General features: G+C 42.2%; 1 protein-coding gene across 1 annotated transcript in view; it reads left to right on the top strand.

Annotated features, from left to right (window-relative positions):
* SIM1 (SIM bHLH transcription factor 1) overlaps positions 1-10,015 on the top strand; it is a 61,045-nt gene extending 51,030 nt beyond the window's left edge. Inside the window, exons 10-11 of the mRNA XM_038761263.1 lie at positions 4,395-4,797; positions 8,708-10,015. Coding sequence (XP_038617191.1) covers positions 4,395-4,797; positions 8,708-9,435 — 1,131 coding nt within the window. The 3' untranslated portion in view covers positions 9,436-10,015. The remainder of the gene's footprint in view (positions 1-4,394; positions 4,798-8,707) is intronic.
* The last annotated feature ends 8,174 nt before the right edge of the window (positions 10,016-18,189 follow it).

Below are 18,189 nucleotides of genomic sequence, written 5' to 3'. Positions count from 1 at the left end.
AACTACACTTCAGATCGGGCTTCAGGGAGTTCTTTTGTTATGGTATTTGTTAACCATTTACTATGCACCAGGCACTGTTGTAAGTGCCGGGATAGATACAGAGTAATCAGGTTGGACACAGTCCATGTCCCCAGAGAGGCTCACAGTCTTAACCCCCATTTTCCAGATGAGGTAACAGAGGCCCAGAGAAGTGAAGTGACTTGCCCAAGGTCACGCAGCAGAAAAGCAGAATAATAATAATAATGGCATTTGTTAAGCGCTTACTTTGTGCAAAGCACTGTTCTAAGTGCTAGGGGGATACAAGGTAATCAGGTTGCCCCACACGGGGCTCACAGTCTTAATCCCCATTTTACAGATGAGGGAACTGAGGTTCAGAGAAGTGAAGTGACTTGCCCAAGGTCACACAGCAGGCACGTAGTGGAGCCGGGATTCGAACCCATGACCTCTGACTCCAAAGCCCGGGCTCTTTCCACTGAGCCACGCTGCTTCACTGAGCATGGCTCAGTGGAAAGAGCGTGGGCTTTGGAAACTGGCAAGAAGTCATGGGTTCAAGTCCCAGCTCCGCCAATTGTCAGCTGTGTGACTTCGGACAAGTCACTTCACTTCTCTGGGCCTCAGTTACCTCATCTATAAAATGGGGATTAAGACTGTGAGCCCCCCATGGGACAACTTGATCACTTTGTAACCTCCCCAACGGTTATAACAGTGCTTTGCACATAGTAAGTGCTTCATAAATGCCATTATTATTATTATTATTATTAAGCAGCAGAGCCTGGATTAGAACCCAGGTCCTTCTCACTCCCAGGCCCATGCTGTATCCACTAGGCCATAGTGCAGCCATCCCTGTTTATACTCCATCCAAGCCAGGCTTTGCCTCCCTCCCGTCTTTGGATTGTCGAAAGTCTCTGTGAATGAGGAACAGAATGGGATTCTTCTATGTCGTGCCAAGAGCACACTTTCTCCCAGGCACTCCCGGAAGTCTTTTCTCTTTATGAGTAAGGTTCCCAAGCCTTCAGTGGAGCACTTCAGTAACAGGCCAGGTTTCCCCTTTTATGAAAACAGTAGAATTCGAGCCACTCTGCTCTTGGACTTGCACAGATGGTTTACATTTTTCCCAGCTGAACATATGGTCAATCTGGTACTTCTGGAAGGCAGAGCCTATCCAGTTGGGATCAAGTGCCCTTATTGCTTGTTTTGGTAGATGCCAAGGTGGTCTCTTCTTTTGAAAGACAGGCCTGATGTTTATCCAAAGAAGAGATTGACGCTTGGTCCTTAGAGAGGACCACATCAGAGAATTCTGGATTCCTTTATGTGCATTGGTGTGTATCAAATCATAGGCTGTCCTGCAGGAAGAGGAGATGGCTTGTCATTATTGAAGTGATCAAAAATCGTTATGGAAAAAATCTTGAAGTGTGTGGAAGTTTGAATTTGCATATAAAAGTAATTTTGGCACATGGGGTGTTTGTTAGCACACCTTTGAAGTTCAAATTTGGTCCCTTGAACCATTTCTGGCCATAATCCCTCTTGCTCCAGTGGGCCTTTGATCCTTCCTGGCTTATGCTGATTTTCAGATACTGAATGATGCCTTTCCTTTAGGTTGCCAACATAAGGTTTTTTAGCACCCTCTTCACTATTTGTTGTACTGGGGAGTCAAGAAGGGAATGTAAGGCATAAGTTTACGAAGTCTAAAGGGTAAACTAGGACCCTGCAGATGAGTACATCTTCAACACAAATGACAGAAAGATTTAATGTCCTGTACAGAGAAATACACAGGGATGGAATGATCCATCTAGGAGTGGCCTGATGGGGAGTTCTCTGTGGGGAAATGTGTCTTCAGGGATTCCTCCAACTGAAGTGGACAAGGTAGTCCCTCCCTGCCTATGTGCTTATGTGGTTACCTAAGTAGCCTTTTTTCTCTCCTTTGTGGTATTAAGGTATTATCTCCAAATGCCTGATCTTCCATAATACCTTGCATTTTCCAGAGGCTTTCATATTGTTTATTTTATTTTTGTCCTCCCAGCATCTCTGTGAGATAGGCAGAGAGAAGTATTATTATCACTGTTTTTCAGATGAGGAAATTGAGGCAGAGAAAGATGAAGAGGCTTTAAAGCACTTAATCAGCTTGCCCCATTCTATCTCACCTCACTGATTTCCAATACAGCCCAGCCCACCCACTCCACTCCTCTAGCACCTGCTTACTCACTGTGCCCTCATCTGGTCTATCCCACCACCGACTCCTTTCCCACTTTCTCCCCCTAGGCTGGAACTCCCTCCCCCTCCATATAAGCCGGACCACCACTCTCTACACTTTCAAAGCATTATTAAGGTCACATCCTCTCCAAGAGGCCTTCCCCAATTAAGGCCTCTTTTCCCCTGCACACTCTCCCTTCTGCATCCTCTATGCACTTCGATCTGTGACCTTTGGACATTTGATACTAAGCCCACCTCCAACCCCACAGCACTTATGTACTTATTTTTAAATTATATATTATAAATATTATTTCTGTATACTTATTTATTCATATTATTGTCTGTCACCCCCCTAGACTGTAAACTCCTTACGAGCAGGAAACATGTCTGTTAAATCTGTTGTTTTATACTCTCCCAAGCGCTTAGTATAGTGCTCTGCACATAGTAAACACTCAATAAATGTGATTGATTGATTGACTGTCCTCGGTCACATAATAGGCCAGGAGCAGAGCTGACTCCTGACCCATGCTCTTTCTACTAAGCCATGCTGTCCCTTCCCTGTGATCATAGCATGAGGATGTTGGAAAATCAACCTACCCCCTAAATGGAGTCATTATAGTATTTATTAAGTACTCACTGAGGGAGGGCACTGTACTAAGTGTTGGGGAAAAAATACACAGGTGAGAAAAATACACTAATAGAGGTCTCTACTCCATTCTCATGAATTGGTGTGGCATTTCTCACCCCATACCAAGGAGGATTATAAGAATGGTGGTTAGGGTGTTCCATAAAACCTGGTTAAATCCCTCAGGGGCAGGTGAGATATACATGGCCAACACTAGAACACTCTGGGAGAGGCATCACTTTACCTTTCTGTTCTGCGAAGGGTTGGCTTTTGCTTCCTTCTTGGAAATAGAAAGATATCAGAGTTCATATTGGGGCTCAAACTAAGAGAAGAGTTTCATAATCTGATAATCTGGAATTTAAAATCTCTGATGTTTTTGCTGGTGGAATTAATAATGATGATTTAAAGTGTTTGTACTTTAATCAAACCAAATTACACGAAAGGGACACCGGGACAAGACGGGGTAGAAACAAAAGGCTGCTTGATGTTCATTTTCCCAGCGGGAGAGTCCGTAAGGTCTTGCATGAGCCTGTCATTTTACATGGCGTGCCTAAGAAAGGTGCTTCTAAACTTCTCTGAAGAAGGGCCTCTTTCGCAGTAATTATGGTATTAAACCCTTACTCTATGCCAAGCACTGTGCCAAGTGCTGGGTTAGATAGAAGATAATCAGATTAGAGGCTCCTTCTCAGTCCAAGAAATACTAATCCCCAAGATTTTTTTTAAATCACTTCTAGACACCATGACATTAACTCTTACCAGCAGAGGTGAATGTAGGGTGACTTTGAGGAGAGAAAACCTTTCTCCTTCTATTTGTTCCAAATTCACTGAACTGAGCCTTGATCAGTCAGTTAATCATTCAATAGTATTCATTTAGTACTTGAGAGAATACAGTAGTAATTAGGCAAGATCCTATCCTTGCCATCAAGGATTTTACAATCTAGAAGCAGTGTAGCCTAGTGGATAGAGCACAGATCTAGGTTCTAGTTTGGAGTCAGAGGTCATGGGTTCGAATCCTGACTCTGCCACATGTCTGCTGTGTGACCTTGGGCAAGTCACTTCACTTCACTGAGCCTCAGTGACCTCATCTGTAAAATGGGGATTAAGACTGTGAGCCCCACGTGGGACAACCTGATCACCTTGTATCCCCCCAGTGCTTAAAACAGTGCTCTGCACATAGTAAGCGCTTAACAAATGCCATCATTATTAGTTACCTCATCTATAAAATGGAGATTAAAGCTGTGAGCCTCACGTGAGACGGAGACTGTGTCCAATCTGATTACCTCATATCCATCCCAGCACTTAGAACAATACCTAGCATATAGTAAGCACTTAACAAATATCATTAAAAAATCTAGCAGAGAGACAAACACTGAAATAAATTACAGGTAGGGGAAGCAATTTAGTTTTAAAGAAATGCACATAAATGCTATGTGTGTGTGTGTGTGTGTGTGTGTGATGCTTGCTTCATGAAAGCAATGGGCCACATGACAGGTGCACAATGAGAAGGTAGTTCAGTCAGATGAGCTAATTCCCATTTGACCGCTGCTCGAATGAATCTTTCTCCCACTTTGTGTCCTAGTATTCTGGATTTCATACTGAAAGATCTGAATCGGACCATGACAGCCAGTGGGGTGGAAGCCCCCTTACGGATGCCGCCTCTCCACAGTTGCTCGACTCCTCAGAGCGGCCCAACTCCCAGCACGAGGCTTCCTGTGCCTATAGGCAGTACTCGGACCGTGGCTCTCTCTGCTACGGCTTTGCCCTGGACCACCCCCGGCTCGGGGACGATCGTCATTTCCACACTCAGGCCTGTGAGGGGGGTCGGTGCGAGGCGGGCCGCTACTTTCTGGGGACGCCACAAGCCGGGAGGGAAGCCTGGTGGGGTGCCCGTTCTGCATTATCCCTGACCAAGTCCTCGCCGGAGAGCAGGGAAGCGTATGAAAACAGCATGCCTCACATCACTTCGGGGCACCGGATCCATGGTAAGTGTGTGAAATATCTCGGGGACATCACAATAATTTTTCTTGGCATTTACGGTACGGCGTAGTAGGGCATATGCTAAGTGCTGGGGGAGAGACAAAATGGTGAGATCAAAGGCAGTCCCTGTCCCACACAGGGCTCTGAGGGGGGTGGGGGGGGAAGCATATATCTTATTCCCATTTTACACATGAGGAAATTAAGGCTGGGGAGGTTAAGCAACATGTCCAAGGTCAAACAACAGACCGATGACAGAGCTGGGATGAGAATCCAGGTCTCATGACTCCCAGTACTATTCTATCCGTCCTAGACCACACTGCCACTCAGGGTTTTAGGGCAAGAAGCAGCGTGGCTCAGTGGAAAGAGCGCGGGCTTTGGAATCAGAGGTCATGGGTTCAAATCTTGGCTCCACCACTTGTCAGCTGTGTGACTTTGGGCAAGTCACTTAACTTCTCTGTGCCTCAATTACCTCATCTGTAAAATGGGGATTAAGACTGTGAGCCCCATGCGGGACAACCCGGTCACCTTGTAACTTTCCCAGCATTTAAAACAGTGCTTTGCACATAGTAAGCGCTTAATAAATGCCATTGTTATTATTATTAAGACAGGAAATGAGAAAGCAGGCTTCTTACCCAAGATACTTTTATCCTTCGGTAGAGGAAAGAACAAAATTCAAGTGAGCCCTGAGTCAAGGCAGAAAGTCTGGGGAGTGCTTTCAATTACTGCTTAGCGGCAAACTGCACTCAGTTTGTAAATCCAAATTGGAATGGTACTCAAGTGTGGTATGGAAAATGGAATGTCCGATGGCATTCTGCAGAGTCTCGTGTGTGTGTGTGTGTGTGTGTGTGTGTGTGTGTGTTATTCTAGATGAACTTGCTTTCTGTGTTTGTATTCTGCTTTCTCTGAGAAAAGAATAAGAATATTACAGCGACAGGAACTAATGCTAGTCCTAATAAATGGTCCTGTCTGGGGAGATGACGAAATCATGCACATTAATTCCACATAAACTTATTCCAGTAATTTTAAGTTTACATTTAGGCGTTTAATATCAGTTTTCTTTTTTATTAGAGGGTAGATAATAATAATAATGATAATGTTGGCATTTGTTAGGCGCTTACCTTGTGCCAAGCACTGTTCTAAGCACTGAGGTAGATACAACGCAATCAGGCTGTCGACGTGGGGCTCATAGTCTTCATCCCCACTTTACAGATGAGGTAACTAAGTGACTTGCCCAAGGTCACACAGCTGACAAGTTCATTCATTCATTCATTCATTCAATCGTATTTATTGAGTGCTGACTGTGTGCAGGGCACTGTACTAAGTGCTTGGGAAGTACAATTTGGCAACAGATAGAGATGGTCCTTACCCAACAGCGGACTCACAGTCTAGAAGGGGGAGACAGACAACAAAACAAAACAAATAGAATAAATATGTACAAACAAAATAAATAAATGGCTCTTAAGCGCTGACTAGGTGCCAAAAACTGTTCTCAGCACTAAGGTAGATGCAAGGTGATCAGGTTGGACGCAGTCCCTTTCAAACCATGTGAGGCTCACGGTCTTTATCACAGTCATAGAGTTGTCCAAGGTCACACAGAGCAGGCTAGTGACTGGGATTAGAGGTCCAGCATGCTGGGGAAGCAGCATGACCTAATGGATAGAGCACGGGTCTAGGATTCAGAAGGTCATGGGCTCCACGACTTGTGTGCTGTGTGACCCTGGGTAAGTCACTTCACATTTCTGTGCCTCATTTACCTCATCTATAAAATGAGGATTGAGACTCTGAACCCCACATGGGACAATGGCTGTGTCCAACTCGGTCTGCTTGTATCCATCTCAGCGGTTAGTTCTGTGCCTGGCACGTAGTAAGCTCTTGACAAATTCCATCATCATCATCAATCTCTCTCTTTTTGATGATATGAGTTTTTCAATGGTATGTGTAGTAAGCACTGTGTGAGGCACCATTCTAAACGCTGGGGTAGATATAAGGTCATCAGGTTGGACACCAATCCATGTGTTGAATCCCCATTTTACAGATGAGGGAACTGAGGCCCAGAGAAGGGAAATCACACAGCAGGCAAGTGGCAGAGCCAGAATAGTAATAATGACAATACAGATGACATTTATTAAGCACTTACTATGTGCAAAGCACTGTTCTAAGCGCTGGGGAGGTGACAAGGTGATCAGGTTGTCCCATGGAGGCTCACAGTCTTAGTCCCCATTTTTACAGATGAGGGAACCGAGGCACAGAGAAGTCAAGTTGATGGCGGCGGTTGTTCCGGATGGCCACCAAGTCACCGGGCGACTAAAGAATAAAAATTTATAAATTTATAAAAATTTATAAAAAATTTATTTATTTATAAAAGACAAGTGGCGAAGCTGGGATTAGAACCCACAGCCTCTGACTCCCAAGCCCGGGCTCTTGCCACTAGGCCATGCTGCTCCAAGTGCTCTGCACACAGTAAGCACTCAATAAATACGATTGATGATGATGATATGTGGAGTGAATCCATGGGGAATGGTAGGGAGTGCCCAGAAATCTGGGTGTGGGGAGGGGCGAGAGCTCGCCATTGCACACAATCTGGAAAGAAATAGTGAAAAGAAAAAAGAAAGGAAGAAAAGACCAATTACAAACATGATCTTCACAGATCTCTTCTATCTGGTTCCTGCCAACTGTCAAATACATCAAGAAGGTATACCAAGCAAATTAACCACTGCTCCTACTTCTTCCCTTCCCTCCTTTTTTTTAAATGGTGTTTCTAAAGTTCTTACTACATGCCAGGCACTGTAGTAAGCACTGGGGCAGAAACAAGGTAATCAGGTTGGACACAGTCCCTGTCCCACATGGGGTTCACAGTCTTAATCCCCATTTTCCAGATGAGGTAACTGAAGCCAGAGAAGTGCAGTGACTAGCCCAAGGTCACACAGCAGACAAGTGGTGGAGCTGGGATTAGAACCCAAATCATTCTGACGCTCAGGCCCGTGCTCTGTCCATTAGGCCAACTGCATCTCCGGCCTTTTGAATTTTCATTGTTTCACTGTGGAGGGCAAGGTAGGCCGTCAACTGGGTTTATGCTGGATAGTCTGGTTTTCAGCTGGCCAATACAGATATGACACCGGATGATATTACGTCCAGTATTTTTATTTCAAGTGCCCCTCCTCCCTCCACTGCCATTGTTCTCGTTACCTAATTCTGTGACTCAGATGTGGTGCCTGTGTTCACCTGGACCTGATAGGGAAACACAAGACCAAATGGTGACATCAGGACCACCCTGGAGAAACATTCCAATGCAGGCGAGTTTGATGCACATCTCCAAAATGGCACATGTGATGTCACCGCCTTATGTTGTGTGACTGGCGTAGCACATGTGACATCACATCGATCACAGTAGCAGGAACTTCCTAGTGCTGTCAGCAGCCAGGCTAGTGAAGGGAAAAGAAGAGATGAAACTCAAAGCTGTCATGGGAAGCACGTTTATAGGTTGTGTATAGGCGACTTTAATGACCAAAGCAAGGTTTCATTTTTCATGGTTTTGGCCACTCCCTTGACACACACCATTGGTAATTTGCTGTTCTGTAGTGTGCTCTGTCAGAGGCAATATCACCCCAACTCAGAGTGGAAATCCTCAACCTCTTCTCCCACGGAAGCTCTCTACGATGGAGAAGAGAAAAGATACAAAAAGTCCAGAAAAAACACATCATACTATAATGTGAGCTTTCATTAATGAGGCGTTTTGAGAACATCACCCTATTTAAGGAATGTTTAAGGAGACATTACCCCCTGTTTACGCCCTGTTTACATTCCACCCTGTTTAAGGAAAACTGGGTGTAGTAGCAGTTTGGCCTGTGTTTATGATTTAGGGACTGTTTTCTAAGCTACCTGTTTCCCCTCCCCGTTGACTATCTCTCTTTTCAGGGAGAGGCCACTGGGACGAAGATAGTGTGGTTAGCTCCCCGGACCCAGGATCTGCCAGTGAATCTGGGGACCGATACCATGCCGAGCAATATCAAAGCAGCCCCCATGAACCAAGCAAAATTGAAACTTTGATCCGCGCCACCCAGCAAATGATTAAAGAGGAGGAGAACAGACTGCAGTTACGGAAAGCTCCCCCCGATCAACTGGCTTCCCTTAACGGAGTCGGGAAGAAACAAACCCTCTGCTTCACCAGTTACCAGCAGCCACAGCTGACCACCGACATCTGCCACGGCCCCACGGTGGCCAGCACCTCACCCTGTGAACATGTTCAGCAGCGTGATGGGAAGATTATGAGCCCGCAGGAAAATGACTATGAGAACAGCCCCACCGCCTTGTCTAGGCTAAGTAGTCCCAACTCTGACCGCATCTCCAAATCAAGTTTGATACTAGCTAAAGACTATCTCCACTCAGATATGTCTCCACACCAGACAGGTGACCACTCAACAGTCTCTCCCAATTATTACAGCTCCCACCGGCAGTATTTTGATAAGCACGCATACACATTGACTGGCTATACCCTAGAGCACTTATATGACAGTGAAACCATTAGAAACTATTCCTTGGGCTGTAATGGAGCCCACTTTGACGTGACTTCCCATTTAAGAATGCAGCAAGACCCGGCGCAAGGACACAAGGGGACATCTGTTATAATAACCAATGGAAGCTGATGTTTTTCTAAACTAGTTTGTGCTTTCAGGAAATCTTTGAAACCTAGTTGGAACATACACATGTTTAAATGCCCTTGTTGTTACCAGCATTTGACGTACCACAGTATATTAGAGAAATCTCCTAGGATACTGGGTATGTGCCATTCGACACATGTTACTGTAAAACAAAATGCACTAGCATTCAGGGTTAAGTGAATGGAGTCAATAGAAAAGCTGTTGCGAGATTTCATGGGAGCCAAGATGGATTAAGGTTAGTTTTGAAAATACCCACGTAGATCAAGTGAGTCATGTATGCACATTGTGTAGGGAGGAATGTTTTGTGGTGGAAACGTCTCAGAGGGATGATCAGCCGAATTGCGTGGACTCAAACCGCTATTCACAAAACTGTTACATGCATGTTACATGCTCAAATGTGGAATGCATTCCTGAAACTGCACAGCTACTCTGGGTAAATTTATGAATCACACTAGTCCCTTATTGTGAGTTCCTCTGTTTCTGTCAGAAAAGAGAGAGGAAAGGTAGAGAATGGTCCTTCCTTGGAACTTCTCAATGTCTCTCACATGTGTTGGACAGGCCAAAACTGGTGATAGAGTTCAGGATTTTTGCTTGGTTCTGAACTAATACGTACTAGCTAAAATCAGGAAGTGGATATGCTTCTCCAGAGGAGAGGATTGCACTGTTATAGAGGGAAGAAGAGGGTGGAAGAATTTGGAGAAGTCAATGAGAAGAAATACCTCAAAAGGGCCAGAGAAGATGAAGAGAAACGTGCAAGACCTGGGAGAAAACACTACATAATATTTGGACTCTAGATATTTATCAGTGTGGCTAGGGGATTGAGTACAGGCCTGGAAAGGATCTGGTTCTAATCCTGGCTCCGCCACTTGTCTGCTGGGTGACCTTGGGCAAGTCACTTCACTTTTCCATGCCTCAGTTCCCTCACCTGTAAAATGGGGATTATTAAGACTGTGAGCCCTATGTGGGACAGGGACTGTGTCCAGCCTGATTATCTTGTATCTACCCCAGTGCTTAGAACAGTGCCTGGCACATAGTAAGCGCTTAAAAAATACCACTATTATTATTATTATTATTAACAACAAACAACACATTGGATGTTCCAATAAAGCCCAGCCCCAAAATCAAACTAAGAACGGGAGTATGTGAAGTAGTGAATCAAAATCATGATATACTACAGGAGATATTGGAAGTTAGTAGTGTGGAAAACATTTCATGTCCACTTCGGGACAAATGGAAGGTCTAAGGAAGGTTAAGATGGAGGACAAATGCTTGCAGGTTCGGGAAAACATGTAGGAAAGAAGAAAAAAAGTAAGAAACGGAAAGAGCACAAGACAAGGTGTCGTAGTCTGATTGATGTAACAGGGCAGATGCCAATTTTCTTGCCATAAGAAGCGGGGTGGTTGGTTGAAACTAAAAAGGGTGAAGAAAAAAGAGTCATCAGAGAAATCCCCTTTGCTTAATGGCATTCACTTATCAACCAATAGTATTGGTTGAGTGCTTACCTCATGAAGAGCACTGTACCAAACACTTGGGTGACTACAACAGAATAAACAAGCATGATCTCTGCCCTTAAGAAGCTTACTATCTAGTGGACATTTATTTTAGAATCCAAATGCTTGAGTTTCTTGGCCTTGATTCCAGCTTCTCCTCTGAATGTAAAATACCCACTGAGGTTAAAGCATTTAGTGAGCAGAGGGGTGTGGAGTGACTAAAAGACAAAGTTCTAGTGTGTGGGGGCTTGTAGTGGTCAGTAACTTTCATATGGGCAGGGAACACATCTGTTGGATTTTACTCTCCCAAGTGCATAGTACAGTGATCTGACATATTAAGCACTCAATAAATACCATTGATTGATTTACATAAGAGTCACCTGGCTCTTACACTGCAACTTTAACCATTTTGTTCCATAAATGAACGTTTAGGAATGGAGAAGGTGTAGCAAAATGAAGAGGATCAGCCAGCTGAAATGGTAGAGAGCTTCTTTAATAAAAGAGATTTGCCGTTAGTACTTCACTGTTGTGTTTTCTTGTTATACAGCAGCAGAGGGGTAAGGTGCCAGAAGAGTAACTGAAATCTAAGAAGCAAGGAGAATGAACTGAGGCAAAGGCAAACGCTTGCACTAAATGAATTTTTTGTGGAATTTTTATTGTTATGTCTGGGAGAATAAAACAATATTAAGTCCCAAATAGGAACAGCCTGAATAAATAATGTTAAAGAAAATAAAGCAAAATAAATATTAGTAGGAAAATGACCAGAAATAAGCCAAAAATTATTCTTAAATTTCTATGTCTCCCAGGTATATCCTTTCCTAAAAAGTTAGGAATGACTGGGTATTTTCATAGGCCTCAGTTTCAAATGCTTATTCCTTGAATATAATTTACTCCTAAGGATAACAATAAAGATGGGTGGGGGTTTTTGTAGCTGCTTTATTGTGTAACATTAAAATGCAATTCATTGAACAAGTCAAATAAAAAAGGAATACCCAGAATCTTATGTCTCTAGAAGCTATATTACAAAATGATTCCAAACCAGTTGAATTGTATTTCATCATGATGGGAACCTCTCAAAAGGAGTATAGAGATAATCAATCAATCAGTAGTATTTATTGAGCACTTACTCTGTGCAGAGCACTGTTCTAAGCACTTGGGAGAGTACATATATTTATAGTTACATAATTTTGTTTTAAAAATGTCAAAGATATTCCTTATGGCAAAATACCTTTACCATGACTTCTTTTAAAATAAAATTACCACCAATAACTCGTTTTTCTTACATTTTTCTTATTAGCCTCTGTTTTAATCTTCCATTCCTACTGCCCAAAAATGTTAATCAAGGTCCCACATTGACATACATATGTTCAAAATACAACTATCATTTGAATTTATTGAGGGTCAAAGCATTGTTCTAGCTATTTGGGAGAGGATAACTGAAGGAAGACACATTCCCTGCTCTTAAGGAGCATATGAAGAGCTGCAGCATATAAACAATTCTATACCAGCGAACTCTTTTAAGTAAGAAGTCTTATATGCAATGCTCTACTTGTAAAAATATTAAGGCTTTATGTAGTCCCTCACTTAAATTGTATTTGCCATCTTAATTCAGGCATCCAGTATTATCTAAGAAAATTTCTTCCCCAACACTATTCAATCAATAGTATCGATTTAACTAATCAATGGTATTTATTGAGCACTTACTTTGTTCAGAGCAATGTTCTAAGTGCTTAGGAGACTACACTATCATAGAGTAAATTGACACAATCTCTGCCCTCCAGAAGCTTACTATTAATACTTAAATTGTAAAGTTTATTTTGTTGATTTTATGATGCATATAATAATTTAGGTCTATCACTTCAGGATAGGTGTATCAAGGGGACATTTCAGATCCACATGTCACTTGACTGGCCATGCCAGATTATAACAGCAAAATCAAGGTATCGTGACTGCTTGTGTGATGTATGGAACATAAGAAAGAATTAGGGGTCGTTTTTGGTGTTTAAAAAGAGAACTCCCTTTAGCCTTCAGAGCTGCTGGTTCTTAGAGGGTTCAAGATTTTGTGCTTTTGCAGAATTTTAATTTTTCTCTGCACTCTGTCTATGGCTTCTGAGCACGTTGGACCCAGTGACTGAAGAGTAAGCTCTTTATGGAATGAGGAGAGGAATGACAGTCTATTTGACTAGGAATTGGCACACTTCCATAAAAAATTGGATAAATTATTGTGAAAATGGATTGGGAAAAGGTTCACAGAGACAATCATTAAAAGAAAAGCATTTCATTCCTCAATAAAATAAGGAATACAATGAGGGCAGAATACATTTTAAAAGTGACCTTAGCAGTACACCCAGAAGAACAAAACCTTATGGGTATTTCTCAAGATGCTTTACTAGGCTTTATGGTGAATTTCTACAAGTACAAGCTCCAAATATGCATTTTGAACAGCATGGCCTTGGAAAAGATCATGGATCTGGGAGTCAGGAGACCTGGGTTCTAATCCTGCCGCTGGCCTGCTGAGTGACCTTGGGCAAATCACTTAACCTCTCTGGACTTCAGTTTGTCCATCTGTAAAAGGAGGGTAATATATCTACTCTCCCTACCTATTAGAGTGTGAGCCCCACTGAGGGACAAGGACTGCATCAAATCCGAATATCTTGTATCTACCCCAGTGCTTAGCACAGTACTTGGCACATAGGAAGTACTTAAGAAATGCCATCACAATCAATGACCCAGAAGTTCTAAGCAGATTGAGCAGCTAACAGACATTTGGTCGTAGAACTGAAGTTGTCAGAATCAAAGACTGAGTCTTTGGGGATGTGTTCTGAAGAGTGGGATAGCATATATCAGAATTGTGATTTTCTTGAATCTAAGTATTTCAAATTTCAAGAAATTAGCCTACTTCGCTCAGATTATAGCATCTCAATTCACTCACCATTTTCCTTTAATTGGAAAGTGATGGTCAATTTGATTCTTTCTACATTCCACAAAAGCAGAGATGAAAAAATAGCACTTATGGATACATCAGCTTTTGTGAATGCCAGCGTGATCTTTTCTCTGTTTCACCCTTAGGAAAGCAAATTATTTTGGGTTTAAAAAAAATCATCCTATTCTCTCTAGCCTTGAAATGAATGACCCAGCCACTTTGATGCTTACAACCAACATGTGCTCTGAAAAGAACACCTTTGTGGAGGGGAATTTTCGGTGTGGTGCTCTTTTTATTTTGTATGGTTACTGCTTGACTTAAAATGGCATGAATGTAACCCATTCAAACAAGGGTTTGTTCATAGTTCCTATTGTGGGATTTACAGGAGCATAGCCAATCAAATAAGGGTTTGTTCACCATTCCTATTATAGGATTATATCTGAAAGGAATTAATCTCAAAAATCTTATAAGCATTATTGGCAGACTCCAAGATTTAACTCTAGGTCCTTTATTAAAACTTGCCAATTGCCGGAAAATGTATCAAAACTTTTATATTTTTATTTATTTCACTTTTAAGTGACTGCAATGGAATTTGCTTTCATAAACCATTAAAGTGAAGAGGTAGTCTTAATCAGTAGATTTGAGAGACGTATTTAATCCTGTTGAATTTGTGCTGCACAATCCCCAGTGTGTTTACATTTCAATGGAAATGCAATGAAGTTAGCTTGGAAAAACATTTAGAAGTACTGTAACTCTCTCCCCCCAGAAGGGAAATATTTCAGCAAACAAAGCATATAAATGGCTCTTCAAAAAAATTCAGTATTTCATATTTGCTTTTTGATTGACATTTGAAAAAGGGATTATATTTATGAAAGAAGGCACTGATCACCAATATTTCAAAACCATGCCTTGCAATGTATAGTTTCTAGTGACACTGTAGCATAGCATCTGTAATTTGAAGTTTTACTTTGGAATGTAATGTAGAAAAACGAATTAGCTATGTCAACAATATCTTGCAAAGTGTTCTCATTTATAATTATTTATATTGTAAATAGCTTTCTGAAGTAAATTTGAAGTTAATGTGCATAAAATGTATTTATTATGTGAAGATTTTTTGGGTTTAAAATATAGTTGCCAATATACAACTTTAGTCTGGATTTGTGTGTCTTAATTGAGTATAGTTCTTGGAAGAAAGCTACCTCTTTCATTTTCATCATTCAGTTAGCATAAACCGAAGTCCTCAATATTAAAAAGTGTAAGTGTATGAAAGTATATCAAAATTGTAAGTAAATTGTTTTTATATGGGTAGGGGGTTGTAGTAATTTCAAATTGTCCATTAGTAGTTTTCTGAACTTCATTACTATTAACTGATTGCCAAGACAAAACAGACATTCTTCTAGAAATGAAACGACATCTCACAGGAAAATGTGAACAAGTGCTTTCACCCTGATCAGTGCATGTGAAATAATATTTTCTATCACAGTTTATGTAGATGAATTGGGAGATGGAGTCATTGTGTGTATTTTTTTTTTGGTATTTGTTAAGTGCTTCCTATGTGTCGAGCACTGTTCTAAGTGCTGAGGAAGATACTAGTTAGTTGGGTGGAACATAGTCCCTGTCCCACATGGGGCAGGAGGGAGAAAAGATATTTAAACCCCAGTTTAAGGTTAAGGAAACTGAGGCACAGAGAAGTTAAGTGATTTGTCCAAGGTTACACAGCAGGCACTTGGGAAGGTAGAATTAGAAGCCAGGTCCTCTGACTCCCAGGGCTATGGTCTTTCTGTTTATTGACCATGCCTTCCCGGACACTAATTCTTTTTTACCTGCAAATGAGGGAATTTGACTTATCTGCTCTTACTTTTTTCTTCTTCTCTGTTGAAAACAGTAGAACCTGGTAATAGTAGCGTTCAAGGGGTACAACTATTAATGCCACTCTAGCTAAATTTTGAACAAAGGGAGTGAAAGCAGCATATGAGAAGTGGCCTCTCTCTTGTTCTAGGGGTCTGTTCCTAGCTTTTAGCATTCCAATGATTTCTTTTTATTAGTTCCTCTAGTGGAAATTATTTTCCTCCAGGATTTTTTTCCTGCATTCCATTTGTCTGTTCTTGCATGGGAGTAAAGTGAGGGATGTGGGAGTTGTTCTGTATGGGAGTAAAGTGAGGGAAGAGTGAGGTCGTTCTGCCCATCTATCTGCCTCCACGCATTTTGCGGCTGCCACATAGTAGCGCTCAAGAAATATCATCATTATCACTGTGGCTCTGTCTCTGGGCTACCAGAAAAGGGAAAAAGAGAATGAAGGATGTAGTGGACCAGTTCCTCTATAATCACTTCCATCTTTAAACAGATTTCTCATTAGGAGGAACTGATAAATAAATGACAATCAGGGTCTCCTAGCTACCTGCTCTAACTGAATGCTTATCTTGCTCTGTTTGCTATCCCACCAGCTCACCTTTCTAATCACCATGGGAAACTTTAGAGTTTCTCCAACTGTCTGGAATTTTCCTCTCTGGTCCCCTGCCTCCCAGCTGAGGGGCAGAGGAAAGATGGAGTGCTGTCAACAGCTGCTTCTCCCCTTCTGCACTCTTTCACTGAAGGGAAGTTCTGGCTGTCTTTGGCTTTCAGATAGCATGCTACTGTGGGTGAGATTCTTTTAATGTGGGAGATTGTGGCTGTGGGATTGTGGAAATGATTGTGTCTGCCATCAGGTACCTACAGATTGTTGCTCACTGTGATGCTGCGGTTGTAGCCCACAGGAAGTGTCACTGTTCTCAAGGCTGCTCCTTGGTCTCCTGCCACTCTCAGATACAACAGTGCGTACAGCCTACCTCTGCCACCATTCTGTCATATATAGTCAACTTTTCTGTTTGAAAATAATAATAATAATTGTGGTATTATTACTATTATTATTATATTAAGTGCTACTATGGGTCAGCACTTCTCTGACTATGGGTCAGAGAAGCAGCGTGGCTCAGTGGAAAGAGCACGGGCTTTGGAGTCAGGGGTAATAGGTTTGAATCCCAGCTCTGCCAATTGTCAGCTGTGTGACTTTGGGCAAGTCACTTAACTTCTCTGTGCCTCAGTTCCCTCATCTGTAAAATGGGGATTAAGACTGTGAGACCCCTGAGGGACAACCTGATCATCATCATCAATCGTATTTATTGAGTGCTTACTGTGTGCAGAGCACTGTACTAAGCGCTTGGTAAGTACACGTTGGCAACATATAGAGACAGTCCCTACCCAATAGTGGGCTCACAGTCTAAAAGTGCTTTGCAGTGCTTTGCACATAGTAAGCGCTTAATAAATGCCATTATCATTATTATTATTATTATTATTATTGTTATTATTATTAGTCAAGCTCTGGTCTAAGCACCGGGTTAGTTACAAGTTAATCAGATTGGACACAGTCCCTGCACCGTATGGGGCTCACAGTCTAAGTAGGTGGGAAGAGGATTTAATCCCATTTTACAGTTGGGAACTGAGGCACAGAGAGTTAACTTGACTTTCCCAAGGTCGCACAGAAAGCAATTGGCAGAGCTGGGGTTAGAACGCAGGTCCTCAGATTCCCAGATCCATGCTCTTTCCACTAGGTCATGCTGCTTCCTGGTATTTTGGATTTGCCAAGTGCTAGGGAAAATCAATGTAATTAGATCAAAAACAGACTTTGTTTCAGATCTGGCTCATAATTTTAGAGGGAGGAAGAAGAGGTAGACTGTAATCTTGGCTCTAGACTGTAAGCCAGCTGTGGCCAGGGAACATGTCTACCAACCCTGCTGTATTGTATTCTCCCAAATGCCTAGTCCAGTGCTCTGAACACAGTAAACACTCAGTAAATACCACTGATCGATTTAATCCCTGTTTTACAGATGACAAAACCGAGGCACAGGGTTTGCCATCGTGTGCTATTTTGCATAAGTATGCCAAGTTCACCCAAAACTAGGCTGCTCTTTGGGGGCAATCCTTGTTTCCCCCACTTGTTCCAAAGTTATTTTGTTGATCTCTCAGATCCATGTGAACATACATTCTGCTACTGAACTGTGGAACTTGGTGGCAAGAGCCGAGGAGAGGTGCTGAGAATTTAAAATGCTGGTTACTTAGGTATTTAGTGCCATACCCATACTGGGCAGGGACACCACCAGCTGAAAACTGGACTGTTTGTTAAAAAAAACCCTCAACAACAACAGATGATGTGTAGAGACAAACCCATCACTGTAGCAAGGATCTATCTTCAGACATAAGCAATGTGAATGGTGGTGTCAGTTTTGCTCTGACCCTTTCCCTCAATCACACTCACCCGACTGTCCGATGAAAAGTTGGGGTGAATTTTGA

This window comes from Tachyglossus aculeatus, chromosome 19, assembly GCF_015852505.1.
Source record: "Tachyglossus aculeatus isolate mTacAcu1 chromosome 19, mTacAcu1.pri, whole genome shotgun sequence".
In the NCBI taxonomy this organism is placed as follows: Eukaryota; Metazoa; Chordata; class Mammalia; order Monotremata; family Tachyglossidae; genus Tachyglossus; species Tachyglossus aculeatus.
Note: the sequence above shows the minus strand (reverse complement) of the source record. Positions and strands in the feature narration are given on the sequence as shown.